The sequence below is a fragment of the Rhincodon typus genome, chromosome 7, assembly GCF_021869965.1.
Source record: "Rhincodon typus isolate 14 chromosome 7, sRhiTyp1.1, whole genome shotgun sequence".
Taxonomy (NCBI): domain Eukaryota; kingdom Metazoa; phylum Chordata; class Chondrichthyes; order Orectolobiformes; family Rhincodontidae; genus Rhincodon; species Rhincodon typus.
In genome coordinates, this window is record NC_063338.1 from 25,811,465 (window position 1) to 25,829,688 (window position 18,224).

Here is an 18,224-nt window from a genome sequence, read left to right on the forward strand (position 1 = left end):
CTTTTGGCTTGAGCTGAACTTTGCTGGATCACTGTAGCGAGCCTGAGATGGAGATGTTGGCTAGGGAACATAGTGGTGTGTTCAAGTTGCAAGCAACAGGAAGCTCAAGGTCATTTTTTGTGGACACAACGTAGGTGTTCTGCGAAACGGTCTCCAGTCTGCATTTGTCACCCCAATGTAGAGTAGACCACAGTGTGAGCAGTGAATAAAAGTAAAATGGATTGAATGAAGTACAGGCAAATCTCGGCTTCACCTGGAACATAGGTCTAGAACCTTGAATAGTGGGGAGGGAGAAGGTAAACAAGCAGGTGTTAAACTTCTGCATTTGCAAAGGAAGGTGCTGAGTGAATCTGGGGAGGCGTTGGGAGTGAAGGAGGAGTGGACCAAGTTGTCCCGGAGGGAATGATTCCTGCGGAACGCTGACAAGGGAGGGGAAGGGTATGTGTCTGGTTGTGGCATCCCACTAGAGGTGGTGGAAATGGCAGCTAATGATCTTTGAAAGTGGTTATTGGAGAGGTGGTAAGTGCAGACTGAGGGACCCTGTCAGTATGTTGAGGGAAGAGAAGTAGTGAGGACAGAAGTGTTGGAGAAGGCCGAATCAACAGAGGTGGGGGAGAATCCTCAGCTGAGGAAGAAAGTGGATGTTTCAGGGGCCCACTTGTAGAAACTGGTCTCATCAGAACAGAAATGCTGAAGGCTGAGAAACTGGGAGATTGGAATAGAGTCTTTACAGGAAGCAGTGTGTGAAGATGTATAGTCCAGGTAACTGTGGGAGTTGGTGGGTTTGTAGTGGATATTGGTGGCCAAGCTATACCCAGAAATGGAAACAGATGTTGAGGAAGGGAGGAGCCAGGTTGAAGGTGAGGGCAGGGTGGAGGGGGATGGGCACAAAAGGGATGGACATAACTGGGGGCTGTGCCAGTGGCAATGGCCACACTTTTGACCTGAAGAAAGTTTGAGGAGTTTAAGAAAAACTTACTCAGTGTGAGGATTTTCCAGGCCAGGTGAAGAAGGAGGGTTGTGGTGGTTGGGGCTTTCAGTTCAGGCCTTTCTTTCCCAAGAAGAAATGGAGACCCCTGATGTAAAGCATGAGAAGAATCACAGATGTAAGTGGGAAATGATTGGACAAGGGGAGAAAAATTCAATCCAAGTCAAAAAGATCACTTCTGAGGCAAGTGCAGACAGAAACAGTGGGTCTGCCTGGCAGTCCTATTGTGGATCCTGGGTAGGAGATAGGAGCAGGCTGTGTCGGGTTAGGGTCCATAAGCTTGGAGCCAGTGGTGAGGAGATCACCAGATGAAATGAGATGAGTGACAGTTGTAGACATAATAGCCTGGTGTTCGATGGTGAGGTCATGTTCCGGTGGAGAAAGGAGGAGGTGTCCCAGAGCTGGCATTGAGCCTCCACAATGTAGAGGTCAGTTTGCCAGACAACAATAGCACCATCTTTGTCTGCAGCCTTGATTACAAAGTCAGGGTTGGATGTGAGAGCACTGAGTTCAGAGGGAAATATATCCAAATGATTGGGGGGGCGGGGAGGTGGGGGCAGTTGGTGCACAGGAACTAAGGCGACACCTTAGGGATGTGCTGGCCACCAATATGTGCAGTATGTATTAGTACTTGTTTTTATTGTTGACCATAATGTTCAAATGTGTTTGAGTTTTAGAAAGTCAAATAGGTTGGCTGGTGAAAATTAGCCTCTTTATCAGTACTAAGCAAGTACACGGCTTTCAGATGTGAGGTGGGTTTTTTTGCCCTCATCCTGTGAATGAATAAGGCATCTCTGGCTAAACAGCATTATTGCCCATCCCTAATTGCCCAGAGGGCGTTAAGAGTCAACCACGTTGCTGTGGATCTAAGTCACATGTAGGCCAGACCAGGTAAGGATGACAATTTCCTTCCCTCAAGGACATTAGTGAACCAGATGGGTTTTTCCAACAATTGACAATAGATTCTTGGTCATCAGTAATGTGTATCATCTACAAGATGCACTGCTGAAGTGCCTTAGATAGTATCTTCCAAACTCACCACTGCTACCATCTAGAAAGACAGGTGCAGCTGATAGTTGGGAGCATCATCAAGTTCACCTTATGCTACTCATTATCCTGACTTAAAAAATACATTGCCATTCCTTTGGTGTCTCTGTGTCAAAATCCTGGAATTCCCTCACCATTGGCATTGTTGGTGTACCTACAGAATATGGACTGCAGCAGTTCAAGAGGGTAGCTTACCACCATGTCCCAGGAATGAATAATAAAAACTCCCTTAACTTTAACAATTAAATGTTCAAATGTAGCTTAGGTCAGCATAGTGTAATAAATATTTGTAATTTATTCTCAACACCAGCTTGTACTGGATATATTAAAGTTGAATAAGTCCATCTACTGATTTGATTTCAAACAAAAATCCAAGTACTTCTGAATGAAATTGTGGACATTGTTTCCTTGGGTAATTATTTTTGTGTGTGTTTCGAGATTGCTTGGTAAACTAAATTTAAGATAACTTTTTTTGACATTGGAGCTGTGATACTTGGATTCAATTATGCTATTGTATTCATTAGTTCTTGTTAAACATATTGAAAGTTATGCATTGAGCTATGTGATTGGGTGAAATGACTTAAAATCATAGAAATTATAGAATCCTTACAGTGTGGAATATGAGATAATAAGGTGTAGAGCTGGATGAACACAGCAGGCCAAGCAGAATCAGAGGAGCAAGAAGGCTGACATTTCGGGCCTAGACCCCTCTTCAGAAATGTGAGATGACTAGTTGAAGGAAAGCTAAATGTCTTGCTGCAAAACTTTTGTTAATGATAGCATAGTGTATTTTGCTAATTTGAAAAATAATTCAAGATGAGATCTGTTACATCATAGATTTCATTTAAATTGAAGCAATAATGCTGTACAATGCAAGTTCATCTCATTTCGCACCAGTCTTATGAATTAGTATAAATCCATAGTCGGAGCCAAACTTGTTTCTGTACCGCTTTAACTTGTGAAGTCAAAGTATTTTGTGGTGATGCTACAATTATACTGTTATTATAGCCTAGAGAAGTGGCATTTCAGAAATGCATTTTATTCTGGGTGAACATTATCTATATATCTGTAGCAGTGTTAAATGGGTTTCAAAAAAAACCTATGCACTTCAACCTTATCTTGAGCCTTTTATTTTCACAGTTCCGAAGTGGTTACTGAACAGCAAGATCATAAAGATCACCTCTTCCATGGTTGTGCAATTTGAAACATCATTGCAACTAGAATACTGAACTTAGAAGCAGAAGGAATCATGGCAAGCAGAGGAGCTTCTAGACCAAATGGTCCTGGCCAGACAAAGATCTGTCAATTCAAGCTGGTCCTATTAGGCGATATGGCAGTGGGAAAATCAAGTTTAGTCCTGCGTTTTGTCAAAGGCCAGTTTGATGAATTCCAAGAGACAACAATTGGTGGTAAGTGTTCTTTTTAAATTGTGCAGCTTTTAGCATCTGTTAGTTACACCTTTGGTCTTTGCAAAGCATATTACATTCTGACCAGATCTGAGGTTTGGAGAGCTAGGTAGAAACATCTTAAACTGCTTCTCCTTCTAAAAATCAAAAGGATGGACCCACGTGTAAGTGTATGAATAGATTGACAAGTGCAACATTTAGGTATACAACTTTATAATTTTAGACCAATGTGATAATCTTTGATAATTTTGGTATGGGTTTGTTAATGTTTATAAAGAACTTAGAAGCATAAATTGCATGGATAAGACGTCTTGCCCATGAAACTTGGCCTATCCAAATATGATGCAGCAATGTATACCATGAACCCCTCTAATCCCGCTCTTAAATTCTCTTGGTCAGTTTCAAAAGTATAGCATGAGCAAAGATTGTCACCATTGGATTGATGGGTCACAGCCTTCAACTTTGCATTTCAGGAGTTGTTTACTTTCACAATGTATAAATATTAACTTCAAATAAATCAGAAAATAGTGATTAGGTTACTCCAAGAGTTAGGTTTAAAATATCAGCAAATTAAAAGAAGAGAGAGTCTGAGGAGGGTAGGGAGCAGTTACTGATTGATTAGTAGCGATCATAACTCTGTTTCTTTCACAATAGTCATGGATAAGGATAGGTACATACGGCAGAGTAAAGTTTACAATTGGGGGAAGGGTAATTACAATTCAGTTAGGCAAGAACTGGGTAACATAAATTGGGAACAGATGCTGTCAGGGAGTTTGTGGAGTCTGTCTGTCTGCCCGTCTGTCTGTCTGTCTGCCCGATGCATACCGCATGTGCCCAATATGTTTGTCCCTAGCGGGCAGAGCAGATGCGGTCGAGTGAGGGAGCCATGGTTCTCGAGAGAGGTTGAACGACTGGTTAAGAGGAAGAAGGAGGCTTATGTAAGGTTTAGGAAAAGAGGAACGGAAAATGCTCTAGAGGGATACAGGTTAGCCAGGAAGGAGCTGAAGAAAGGGCTTAGGAGAGCTGTAAGGGGGCATGAGAAAACCTTGGCGGATAGGATCAAGGAAAACTCCAAGGCCTTTTACACGTATGTGCAGAACAAGAGAATGACCAGAGAAAGGGTAGGGCCTATCAAGGATTGTAAAGGGAATTTGTGCACAGAGCCTAAAGAGATAGGAGAGGTCCTTTAATGAATACTTTTCTTCAGTATTCACAACTGAGAGGGACCTAGTTGTAGAGGAGGACGTTGTGAAACAGGCAGGTAGGCTAGAGGAGGTTGTTGTTAGTAAAGATGATGTGCTAGCAATTCTGAGGAGGTTGAAGATAGATAAGTCCCCCAGGCCTGATGGGATTTATCCAAGGATTCTATGGGAAGCGAGGGACGAGATCGCAGGGCCTTTGGCGATCTTTTCGTCCTCACTGTCCACGGGTATAGTGCCGGAAGATTGGAAAGAGGCAAACGTCATTCCCTTGTTCAAAAAAGGGAACCGGGATAACCCTGGAAATTACAGGCCAGTTAGTCTTCCGTCAGTGGTGGGCAAATTATTGGAAAGGGCTCAGAGACAGGATTTATGATCACTTGGATAGTCAGCATGGATTTGTGAGGGGTAGATCGTGCCTCACAAACCTTATTGAATTCTTTGAAGAGGTGACCAAACACATGGATGAAGGTGGAGCAGTGGATGTGGTATACATGGATTTAAGTAAGGCGTTTGATAAAGTTCCCCATGGTCGGCTCATGCAGAAGGTAAGGAGGCATGGGATAGGGGGAAATGTGGCAGATTGGATTCAGAATTGGCTGACCCTTAGAAGACAAAGGGTGGTAGTGGACGGAAAATATTCAACATGGTGTTTGGTTACGAGTGGTGTACCACGAGGATCTGTTCTGGGTCCTCTTCTATTTGTGATTTTTGTAAATGATTTGGATGAAGGAGTGGAAGGGTGGATTAGCAAGTTTGCGGACGATAGGATGGTGGATCACGTTGTGGACAGTGCGGAGGGCTGTTCTAGGTTACAAAGGGACATTGATAGAATGCAGAGCTGGGCTGAGAACTGGCAGATGGAGTTTAACCCTGAAAAGTGTGAGGTGATTCATTTTGGAAGGACAAACTTGAAAGCAGAATACAGGGTTAACGGAAAGATTCTTGGCAGTGTGGAGGAGCAGAGGGTTCATGTCCACAGTTCCCTGAGAGTTGCCACCCAGGTGGACAGAGTTGTTAAGAAGGCGTATGGTGTGTTAGCTTTCATTAATAGAGGGATTGAGTTCAAGAGCCGTGAAGTTATGCTCCAACTATACAAAAGCCTGGTTCGGCCACATCTGGAGTATTGTGTCCAGTTCTAGTCACCTCATTACAGAAAAGATGTGGAAGAGTTAGAAAAGGTGCAGAGGAGATTTACCAGGATGTTGCCTGGAATGGAGGAAGGTCTTGCGAGGAAAGGTTGAGAGAGCTAGGGCTTTTCTGTTCAGAACGACGAAGGATGGGAGGTGACTTGATAGAGGTGTACAAAATGATCAGGGGTATAGATAGAGTAGACAGCCAGAAACTTTTTCCTAGGGTAGAGATAGCTTTTACGAGGGGACATAGTCTTAAAGTGAGTGGAGGTAGATATCAGGGAGACGTCAGAGGTAGGTTCTTTACTCAGAGTGGTCGGGGCATGGAATGCATTGCCACAGAGGGTAGTGGAGTCAGCTTTGTTAGGGACATTTAAGCGGCTATTAGATAGGCATATGGATGATAGTATAAGGTAGCGGTGGAGGTTAGATAGACCTTAGGTTTAGGGTAAAAGTTTGGCACAGCATCGTGGCCGAAGGGTCTGTACTGTTCTATGTTCTATGTTCTATGATTGTTGTCTGTTAAGATGTTGGAGCTGTGGTTACACTTTGGTTGCTAGTTGTTGAAAGCTGACTTGATGAAGATACAGTATTTTTGTAAGAGCTCTGTCTGCTAAAGGTGTTGAGGTTTAGTAATGAAATGTCCTCTCTGTAAAAAGTCTTATTTGACAAATATTTCAACTAAACAATCAGCTGTTCGAATACTTTATAGCACAAAATTATAGAATTCCCTAGAAGCGGGGGAGACAGTTCTGTTTTCAGAGAATTAAGTGATGAATTGATAAAGACAGTGGTGATGATTTAGAATGATGGAGGGAAACTGCTTGGGTATTGTAACAGATTTTTAAAAAATTCCTTACTTTGCCTAGACAACTTAATGTCCAATTCTCCAGTCGTTTTGAGATCAAGTTCCACTCAAATAGTTGGAAGTCATATCCTTAAAATAACTATACTCCCTTAATATTGCACAGGAATGTTAATTTGAATTAAGGTTTTAGGATTTGCGATGGGACATGTACTGTCAACTGAACCAAATTAACATAAAAGGAATCGTATGAATTGAGGAATAAATGACAAAGTAGGATAGAAAACTTCTCTGAACTCGTGGGAGATTGTGTTGCTATTGGGATGAATAATCAGTATCCTAGTGTTAGACTGCAACGGTGCATTATGCTGCAATATTTTTGTTTCAGGATGATAGTTGATCATATGGGATTGTGACAGAATTGATCCAGAACTCCTCCAAGTTGCACACAGTTTTGTAGGATGTAGCTTTGCGTCTCAGCCTGACATGGAGAGGAACAAAAACATTTTTGAGGGTAAACGAGCTGTGTGATTTGACTGCATAGAATTAATCAACTTTTCATTTTTATCTTTGCAGCTGCTTTTCTTGCTCAGTCAGTCTGTCTGGATGACACAACAGTGAAATTTGAGATTTGGGATACTGCTGGTCAGGAACGTTACCACAGTTTAGCACCAATGTATTACAGGGGGGCCCAAGCTGCCATAGTGGTTTTTGATATCACAAAACAGGTAACAGTCCTATTGAAATTTAACTCCTATTATCTGTTGGAAGGAGTTAAAGCTGTTTCACGGTTTTAAGGTATGTGCTGTCAGAGTTTCAGTAATGGTGCTCAATACCCACAAACAAGATAAGAGTCAGAGTTTCTATTTGTGAGTAAAAAGATCCCTCTTAAAAACTGAATTTGGGCTTTGTCCTGTAGTCTTGTGTTTAAAGTATTTATAAGAATAAGACCCTGAAAGCTAGTAAGTAAATTCAAATGGAATTACAGTTTAAGCATTGGGTTGGCCATTTAAACTAACTGTTAATCTGATTAATTTTGGTTTTTAAATTCAGGTTAAATATCCATGTTGTTTCAGAAGATTAAATGACCAAATCAAAATGATACTAATAACAGTCTACTGTATGCATGCTAAAGGTAGCTTTTTGTTTTATGTTGTTGGGAGTTTGAAGGTCTGTTGGATTTGCTCTTACAGGAGCCACAGTTGGTATCTTGCATCTTGACGGTTAGATGGTAAACATTGCATCTCAATGAACCGATGGGATGTATGTTGGTGCATTGATGAGTCACACTTTGTAAAATTGCATAGGTCATTACCATATATCTTGATTGAGCGCACTGTGCTTTGCATTTTTCTGCATAGGGATATATTCAACTTAAAATTTCTTCTCCCTCCCCCCACCTGTGGAACTCATTACAGCAGAATGCTGTGGAGGCCAACTCATTGAGTGTCCTTAAGACCGAGATAGATGGGTTTCTGGTTAGTGAAAGGGTCAAGGATTACAGAGAGAAGGCAGGAGAACGAAGTTGAGAAATATAATCAGCCATGATTGAATGGTGGTGCAGACTTGGTGGGCCAAGTGGCCTAATTCTGCCATATCTTATGGTCTTAGGACACTGACTAGTTCATAAATGATTCGCCAGCCATCAGATATTCACACTTGATCTAAATAGGCATGATTCATTTTATTAAATAGGTGTTCATTTTCTGACATGAATAACACTGAATATAAGGGAAAATCTGGCAAATTTAGTTTTATTTTCCCTTTTCCCCTTTCCTCCTTCAAGAGATGCAGATATTGGTTATATAGCAATCTAACTAAGATCATCTAATTCATCACAAATCAAGTTTGGGATTTCATAGGCTACTATGGCTCAGTAACCCATTAGGTGGTACATATAAAATCAAGTTTTGAGGAAAGCTGAATTGGAATTTTTCCAAACACAGGAAATGATTTGTGCCAGCTGAAGATCTGTTTTGTATTTCAATCCTAATGTTGTTGACTCTGCTAAATAACAGAAATAAAATGGTGCAGCAACTTTTAGTGGCTTTGAAATGTGCACTTCGATCTCACAATAAAGCTGGAGATTGCTCCCAGAAACACTCTTAAATTGGGAACACTAAATTGTGATATCTATTTGATTACTTCCATAAAGTATGAAGAGTAGATTAAATCTGAGGAATTTCATCCTGTAGATTCACACTTTAAACGGTTAGCTGTTGAAAATATTTTTATATTTTTGTATACTTCGGTTTAGAGTAGAACTTGTATTGGTGTGTATTAGTTGAATATATATTGATTTGATATGTTAACCAATGTGTTGCTTTGTATATTTGAATAAAGGTCTCAAAATAGGAGACAAATCTTTAAAATTACAGTAATATCCCTGATATCCGGTACCCCTTATCTGGAATTCTTATGCAGCTGGCAATTGACAGGAGTAGGTTTCCTTGTTCTGGGAACTGATCATTTGGTTGTCTGTCTCCTTTTGATCAAACCCTGCTGATGGTATTTACAAATGGCCCTGGCTGCAACTCTCACATTCAAGTTAGCAGCATTTCCCCATGCGTGCCAGATACTGGGTAGTGTGCTATATTGTACTATATTTACTATATACCATATTTGAGATGTTTTAAATTAAATTGCATTTATTCACTTTTCTGTTTTCTTAAGGAAACATTTGATCGAGCAAAAGCATGGGTAAAAGAATTGCAGAGACAGGCTAGTCCTAATATAGTGATCGCCTTGGCTGGCAACAAAGCTGACCTGGCAGATAAACGAATGGTGGAGTATGAGGTAATGATTAACAACTGTTTACATTTATACTGCACCCATTGCATAGGAGGGCTCAAATTCTATGTAAGAGAGAGAGAAGAGTACAGTACAAACCATTTATTTTAACCCCACTTAAGTTGACATTCTACTTTTTTCAACTGCACTAGAAAGTCCTGATCCATTTTTCTTTCTGCCTTTGCAAATTGCTTCTTGCTATCATGTTGTCAACATACCAGGATGACCTGGTGAATTGGCAAGCAATCTTTGTTCCTGTCACACTATCTTCTATTTGAAACATCCCACATGTTTTGACATCTTTGGCATTTACTGTGTTTGTTTTTAAAAAATAAAAAAAAAAGCTGCTGTTGGCTTCTATCTCTCCAAATTTGTAATGGCACTTCTGTCAAAACAAAATTTAAGAATATTTGTTTTCGGTAAAACTGTAGATATATGTACGTTGTGGCTCATGGATGGACATCATCGATTAGTAATATCAACGAGTGGCTAGTACTTTGCTATGTCAGAGATGTGAAAGGTTCTAGGATAGTGGGGTTGCCCAAACAAGCAACTGGGGAGCCAATAAATCTGGAGAGGAATAACGGGTATATGGGATTTTTAGCAAGAGGATGTAAACTTCACAGATCTGGATGAAAGGTGGAGGATAGGAGCTTGACAAGGAGAACATTTGATTTGTCAATTCTGGTCAACTATATTTTATCATTACTATTTTGAATACATTTTAGCTTAAAGCAGCTGGGGATGTGGGAGAGCATTAAGGAATGATCTGCATGCTTAAGTCCCTGTTGTGTCCTTGAATAGTGTATTGTCAATATGTTGTTATTATAGTTTTGCTTGTGTAAAATGACATCAAAACAAATATAGGCATGCAGTATTTCTAAAAAGATGAAAGATTACAAAGTATCGATGTCCAAAAGGACCAATATGTCGTTGTTCACAAGTCACTGAAAGCTAACGTGCAACAAGCAGTTAGAAAGGCAAATGGTGTATTGGCCTTCATTGCAAAAGATTTGAGTGCAGAAGTAAAGAATTGTTGTTGCAATTGCATTGAACTTTCAGAGCCCTTACCTAAAGGCCATACACTTCATAGAGGGGTGCAGTGGTAGTTCACAAATCTGGTACCTGGGATGGTGGACTTGATCTGTATGGAGAGATTGAGGAGTCTAGACCTGTATTCTCTAGCACTCAAAGAATGAAAGTTGACTTTGTTGAGACATACAAATCCTTACAGGGCTGAACAGGGTGTTGTAGGAACAAGGAGAGAATTCCATGAATTTGACCCAGCAACACTGAAGGAACAGCGATTATAGTTCTAAATTAGAATGATTTGTGGCTTGGAGGAGGGCTTGCAAGTGGTAGTGTTCCAAGTACCTACTGTTCTTCTAGGTGGTAGTGGTCACAGGTTTGGAACGTGCTGTCTAAGGAGCTTGATGAGTTGTTGCAATGCATCTGGTAGTTGGTACATGTTGCTGTCACTGCGTGTCAAGTGGTGGACGTTGAAGGTTTAGATGGGGTACCAATTGACCTGGCTGTTTTGTCCTGGATGGTGTCAAGCTTTTTGAATGTTATTAGAACTGCAATCATTCATGCAAGTACAGAGGTTTCCAGCACACTCCTGACGTGTGCTTTGTGGATCGTCCAGAAGTTTTTAAATACTTGCCTCAGAATTCCCAAACCTCAAACCTGCTTCTATAGCTACAGTGTTTAAATGGCCTACTTAGTTCAGTTTCTGGCCAATGTTAACCATAAGAATGTTTAAGGTAGTGGGGGATTCAGTGGTGATAATGACATTGAATGTCAAGAATCAATGTTTGAAATCTCTCTTATTGGAGATGGTCATTGTCTAGCATTAAGTGGCAAGTAACATTTGTGCAACTGGTCAGTCCAAACCCAGATACTGTTCAGATTTTGCTGCATTTGGACTCTAACTACTTCAGTATCTGAGGAAGCATGAATGGTGACAGGCATTGTACAATCAGCAACAAACATCCCTATTCCAGTGGATGAAATATCATTGATGGAGCAAAAAATATTTTGGACCTAGGACATTATCCTGGGAAACCCCTGCAGTGCTGTTATGTGGCTGAGATGATGGACTGTTGACAACTACAGCCATCTTTGTTTGTGCTAGGTAAGATTCCAATCAGTGGATGGTCTTCCCCTCCATTTTGGTTGACTCTAGTTTTACTGGGGCTCCTGGATGCTGTATTCAATGAAATGCCCCCTTCAAGGGCAGTCACCTTCAGTTCACTACGACAAAATAGCACTGAGGCAGAAAATAAGCTTGTCTATTAATGGCAGACTAGGCTTGAAGGGCCAACTGGCCTTTTCATGCTCCTGTTTCCTATTATATGACATCATGCAAATCATGCAAATCTATTGATTCATTCTTGCAATTTAATAAACTCCAGTTATTGTTGAGTAGTTCTGTTCAAACTACACGTGAAAGAGTAGTCTAAAGCAAAATATTTCCATGTAACTGGAACCTGTCCACGGGCTACAATATTGCTGAAAGCTTTCTTGATTGCATTAATGGGAGATTTTTCTTTGATTCCTGTAATATATCCTGGAGTTCTCTAGAAATCAGAAGGCAGTTCTCCTTGATAGTGAACCTTTAATGAACCTGCTATCGGACTTTTGATGTCTTCTATCAAAATGACACTGAACTTCAGTGTTTAATGTCACACCCACCCACATTTACCTCTTGCAATGTTGAAAAGGTGACAATGCACGTAAGGCACGTGGTTACTCAGTTAGTATAAGCATACTGAAATTCCTATCACAATTATGATAGTACAGCATTTAATGAATTATAAACTCCTCTTTAATGCAGTTTTAAGCCTTGTGCTTAATGTCTTTTAGTTAATGTCTTAAGTCTAATGTCCTTTAATCTGGCCAGAAATGAGTCCAAGTACTTCACAGTAATGACATTGTACTATGGATGTTGAGTGGTAGATTTGAATATTAGCACTAATTAACCTGTTGTCTGAGGTTACATCTGTACAAAGATCTGTAATGCTCCCCAACGCTGTTTGATTTTTAAAAAACAAAACTTAATTTTCAAAGATCCAGCTTTTATTTTACAGAAGTATAATGTGACTTACAGAAATTTGACACTTGTGAATCACTGCAGCCAGGAAAGAATTTCGTACAATAAGACAGCATGATTACAGTTTAATTGCACAGTGCACAAAAATGTGACAGAATAGGTGTATGACAATATCTATGATTTCTGTGCCTAGCCTGAAATCTCTTTTGAATTTATCTTCAATCTTCTACATTTTCTAATCCAGGAAGCCAGTTGGTAAAGGGTAGAAATGGATCATATATTATTTCTATTATTTTCAATCACTCTGTTTAGGCATGTTATGGCCTATCTCCTGGGCAGGCATGTCTTGAATCCAGATGTTCTGGCACAGAGGAAAGAAAATGACCATTGTGCCTGAAATACTCAATATTTGTTGAAAGGGTTATAGATTACAAGCATACTGTGCAATGGTGTTCCTACCTCTATTTATTTAGTTTCACCCAAAAAAAGTTTTGGAAAAAGCAGGTTCACCTGAGGATAAGAACTTAAATATGCAATTCTTCATTTTTACTTTTAATATTTTTTGTTTCCTTTTAAAACATTCTTGCCTTAAGGCGTTTCACCATTCTACTTAACTGTCCGACACCAAAAGTAGCATCTGGTCTGGTTTAATTATGTAACCAGTTCAGGCGATTAACCAAGCTTTATAATTGTTTTGCTTCATCTTTAAATATTTTGTCTTTCCATGAAGGCCTAGTGTGATTAACTAGGATAGGAGTAAAACAAAAATAGAATTGTTGATCTTAAGTTATCCCAGACTTGCTCTCTACTTTAAAAAGTAAGCCAGTGTTGTTTTATAGGATTTCAATAGTCACCAAGCCCATAGTGATCAGGTCACCATATTTGCCCATATGATACAAAATATATGTAAAGGATGGAGTGAAGTTGTAGCAGTCTGAGCCAAACTGAAGATGAGGGATAGGTCCTAAATTGAGTAATGGTACACTGTATTGTGACAGCAGAACTGTCAAAGAATATTTTTAGCAGCAATTAATTACTACATGGCATTCAGCTGTGGTGTAACAGTAAAACTGTTTCAACATACGTTGACGTCCTTCCATGGGGCCTCCTTACCACATATCTTAATGGAGCTAATCTCCAACGTTTGTTTTAATGTTAAGGACTATTTTTGTGCAGGATTTAATACTTAGTTTTTGATCATGGCAAAATGGTCACACAGAATTTGGAACTGTATTCTGAGTTGAATGGGCTGCTGTAGGATCATATCTATTCATCTGATTACAATCTTAGGAAGACTATCAATTCACCACATGACTGACGGATTCACTGAGAATGGTGAATGTATGTGCAGCACTGATCTAAACCAGTATATTGCTCCCATTAGCCTCCGCTGACTTCCAATTATAAATTATACTCTAATCATATTAATAACGCATTTCTCAAATTCCATAAAATCATCCCATAAGAAGTCATTAATTTGCTTTGTGAAGATTCCTGAAAATTTTCTTTTATGATATCATGAAAGCATTGCAGTATCTGTTTTTCATTGAACACAAACTATTTTCAGCAAAGCAGATCTCATTTAAAATGCTACACCTTTGAAATATTGTTCGGGCCATAGACATATTTGTTTAGTTTCCATAGTTTTCCTTCTGTATCTGCTGCCTCTTTGGGCTGTTTCAGAAACTTTGTTTGAACAGTATTTCCTGGCAGAAGTCCAACTTCTATGTTGATTTATCAATACATCATGAAAATGTGGTTAAAAGAACTAAAAGGATGTTCCAGGTAACTCTTTTAGTTAGGGGAAAGTCGACTCTCTAACACCTAATCACCCGGTTGCCCTTCGGAGCTCTTTGCAACCATGCATGCCTTAGCTTTTAGCCCCACATGATCAGAATTTTTACACCTACCTGATAAAAACTGGTTACCCTTTTTCTCCTATCTTGGAATAAACCCCAAACTCCAAATAACTAATTCCGTTTATTTTACTCTTCTTGTCATTTTATCCTCTAGCTTATTGTCAGCCACCAAAACTTCATAGTCAGGAAGACTTCGACTTCTAGTTGTGTTTTGGTCTGTTTTGTGGTCATAATTTGATTATTTAAAGTATTTAAGCTATGGCTTCTACATGCACTTCTAAATCTGTCAGAATATTTTTGCTTGTGTGAATTTTGGTTTAGCATCATAGGAAGTTTATGGCACAAAGAGACCACTTGGCCCATCATGTATGTGCCAACTGAAAATGATGCACCTATTTTGTAGCATTTGCTCCACACCCCTGCAGGTAACAGCACTTGAGGTGCACATCTATACATCTGTTAAATGAATTTCAAAGTTTTGTCTCCACTATCCTTTTAGGCAGTATATTGCAGACCACCCACCTACCACCCTCTGCCTGAGAAACTTTTGCATCTGCTCCCCTGTTATCAATGTCAACCTATGCCCCCTAGTTACTCGCCTCTTTGCTAAAGTAAATGGGCTCTTCACATCCATTGTATCCAGGCCCCACACAATCCTGTGTACCTCAATCACATCTCCCGTTCTCTCCTCGGGAGAACAGCCCCAACCTACTCGGTTTTTCCCCATAACTGAAATCTTCCGACCTTGGCGACGTCCTTGTAAAGTTTCCTCTGTACCCTCTCCAAGGCAACTCCATCTTTTCTAGTAAAGAGGTAACCATAACTGCACACAGCACTCAAGTTGTGGCTTTTCTAATTATTTATAAATTTTCAACATAAACCTCCCTGGTCTTATGCTGTAAGCCTCAGTTATTAAAGGATTCCATGTGCCACCTTAACCTTCTTCATGACTGTCCTGCTACTTCAGGAATCATTGGATATTCACTCCTACGTCCTTTACTTCCTCTAGACAGGGCTTGTCCAACGGGCAGCCTGTAGGCCACCACGTGTTCCCTGCAACGGGTGCCCAGGTGGCCTGCCAAACCACTGTTCAAGAAACAGGTATGTCTAACTGGAAAATTTTGGAGAGCTGCTCTTCCATTCACAGATTGTTCTTTCCAGTGTTTGTTGCTGATAGGCTCACTTCTCAGCAGCCAATGAGAGAGAAACAGTCAGTAGTTGGAGATGCAGCAAACAGAACTGTGTGAGTGGATTCTCTTGACCTGTAGCTTGGAACCGTGGCAGCTAGTCTGGAGACTGGCAGAATCTTGTGGAGATGCTGGCTTATGGAGGAGGGACATGAGAGTTGGGCTAGGGCCTGGGATGGAGGGGATTGCAAGTCAGGCTGCTGCCTAGTTGCTGGAGTGGTGGAAATGAGCGTCATGCCACAAGGGCAGGGAGGCATGAAAATCCAGGCTTGGCACCTGCGGGGAGCAAATGAGAGATGTGATGCTGTTTCGAGGAGAATGGGAGTTGAGCCATTGCCTCACCACGGAATGGGTTGATACAGGGAGGTCAGGAGAAGTGATGGTTCAGCAACAGCACGGCTTGACAGCTGGATTGTTACACTAAAAACAAGAAAACACACATTTTGGTTCTTTCACAGCCATCCCACTCGTGTCCTCAATGGTATTAATCACCAAACCTCCTGGGCCTGCGAGTGAATGGGTTGTGTAGGTGGGCACGTGAGATTGAAGTGGAAGCCCACCCACCCTTCCCATCCTCCTCCTGCCCTCGCATAATAGCCTGGGAGGGGAGGAAAACCCAGGCTGAAAGGTAACCCACTTCTCATATGAATTCAATCTGACATGTCATTTATGAGGGAAAAACTGAGGATATTGTTAGTTAACCCCAACTCCTTGACTCTGCTTTAGTACTCCCGCTTCTTCCTTAGTGATCAGGACTTAGGGCTTAAAATCTGGAAAATACATGTTTTTATCAGTTAGCTTTGCTGTTTGGCGGTGTTAATGGTTGTTTCTATTAATTGCACATTAAAATGATCAATTTATCACATTGAAATATTTTTTCATGTTTACTGTTGTGGAAAACCTTAAATTTCTGAAATTTGCTCACTCGCCCCCTAATCGGGAGGAAATGAAATGTTGTTTCCCGTGCAAAAAGGTTGGACAGTCCTTTTTCTATGATGTGGAGGTGCTGGTGTTGGACTGGAGTGGACAAAGGCAGAAGTCACACGACACCAAGTTATAGCCCAATAGGTTTATTTGAAATTGCAAGCTTTAGGAGCACTGCTCCTTCGTCAAGTGATTGGCCTGTTGGGCTATAACCTGACGTCGTGTGATTTCGGACCCTGTTCTACTTCTTATTACTCGCCCATCACTTGAGTGTTCCCTTGCGTTATTTCACCTCCCGCACCACCTCCTTCTCCATGTTGACTTGGTTTGCCACCTGTCTGTTAATATTTTCCAACCTTCTTGGGTGAACATTTTCTGCTGCCATGTTTTAACTCAAAATGAATTGGTGATAGAACTGAATCTTTACATGTATATTTATTTACATTTTGTCTATATCTATTTATTGGAGCTCAGATTAACCCCCAGCTAATTTTACCACCTGCATTTAATTAAGTACAATTAATTTACATTTAGCATTGAATATCTATTTCCTTGGTTTGTTTTTTGTTTAGGAAGCACAAGCATATGCCGAAGATTGTGGTCTGCTGTTCATGGAAACGTCAGCTAAGACAGCAATGAATGTCAATGACATATTTCTTGCAATAGGTACAGTGTTTTGGATTGCAGTGTTTTCCTTGACTTAGATTTGAGTTAAAAAATGTGAAAAATCTAAATGTTTGTTAGTTAGCATAAAACACAGAATTTGTCTTACTTTGTGGAGCAGGAGAGTAATGCAATTCCTCAAATCTCACTGCAGTAGAAGTCCTTCATGGAAGCCCGTATAAATACATTGTTCCATTAAGGAGTCGAAACAGTTTTTAATAAAAGTTTGCCCTTCTTGATCATCAAGCCGCAATACAGTTGGAAACTGACTGCAAAAACTCTGCTGTGGATAGATTACACGAGTGGAAGGAGAGAAGAGAGTCTTGGTTCGAGAATCCCTCTTTTTCAGAGCAACTCGTGTCCTCTCTGCTCAGAGCCCTATGGCTCCATGAGTGACTGACTAAGTCACCTGAGGAACACTATTTGTCATGCTTGGGATACATCTTCCTCACTTCAAGGGACTGACAACAATATGCATTATAGTACTTTAGTTTTATCCAAGCAAAAATTAAACATCTTTATGAATGTACAGTTTGATTTCAGCTTTCCAACATGTGTAGTATTTTGCATTTGTTTTGCAGATTTACAAGCTCTTCTTTTTTTAAAAAGATTCCTAAAGTTTTATGATCTTTCTAATGATCCAGAATTTGAGTCAGGGGTACTTGCAGCAGGAATCCATTTGGACCATCAGCATGTCGGCTGTATTGAGCAAGAGAAACTAAACCCATTGCTACATGCTTTCTCTATGGCCTTTAATTTTTCTGGTTCACGTGTTTCTTAACTTTTCCTCTAAAAGGAGCAATGATTATCACCGCCTTAACCGCTGCTCCGTGATAAGATTCTATAGGCCATTCTGCACAAACAGTTTGTCCAAAACCCACCCTAACTCTCAATATAAATTCATTCTGCTCCATCAACCAGCTGAAATACTTTTGTTTACTCACTCGCTTTATTAACACTCTTCAGAATTGTTTGGAAAACTGAATTACCAAAATAATTCCGGCATCTATCTATCTATCTTAACAGTAATGTCCCATCTCTGGCATCATACTAGTGAATCTACGTTGTGTTTTCTCTGGGTTTAATGTTCTGTGTAATGGGATGCTGAAAATCGCATACTCGCTCTTGTGGCAAAACACTTGTGGCAAAACACTTGTGGCAAAACACTTGT

General features: G+C 40.3%; 1 protein-coding gene across 1 annotated transcript in view; it reads left to right on the forward strand.

Annotated features, from left to right (window-relative positions):
* rab5b (RAB5B, member RAS oncogene family) overlaps positions 1–18,224 on the forward strand; it is a 54,374-nt gene that overhangs the window by 27,564 nt on the left and 8,586 nt on the right. The window contains exons 2-5 of the mRNA XM_020513585.2: positions 3,176–3,444; positions 7,155–7,306; positions 9,252–9,374; positions 16,963–17,056. Of these exons, the coding sequence (XP_020369174.1) occupies positions 3,285–3,444; positions 7,155–7,306; positions 9,252–9,374; positions 16,963–17,056 (529 nt within the window). The 5' untranslated portion in view covers positions 3,176–3,284. The remainder of the gene's footprint in view (positions 1–3,175; positions 3,445–7,154; positions 7,307–9,251; positions 9,375–16,962; positions 17,057–18,224) is intronic.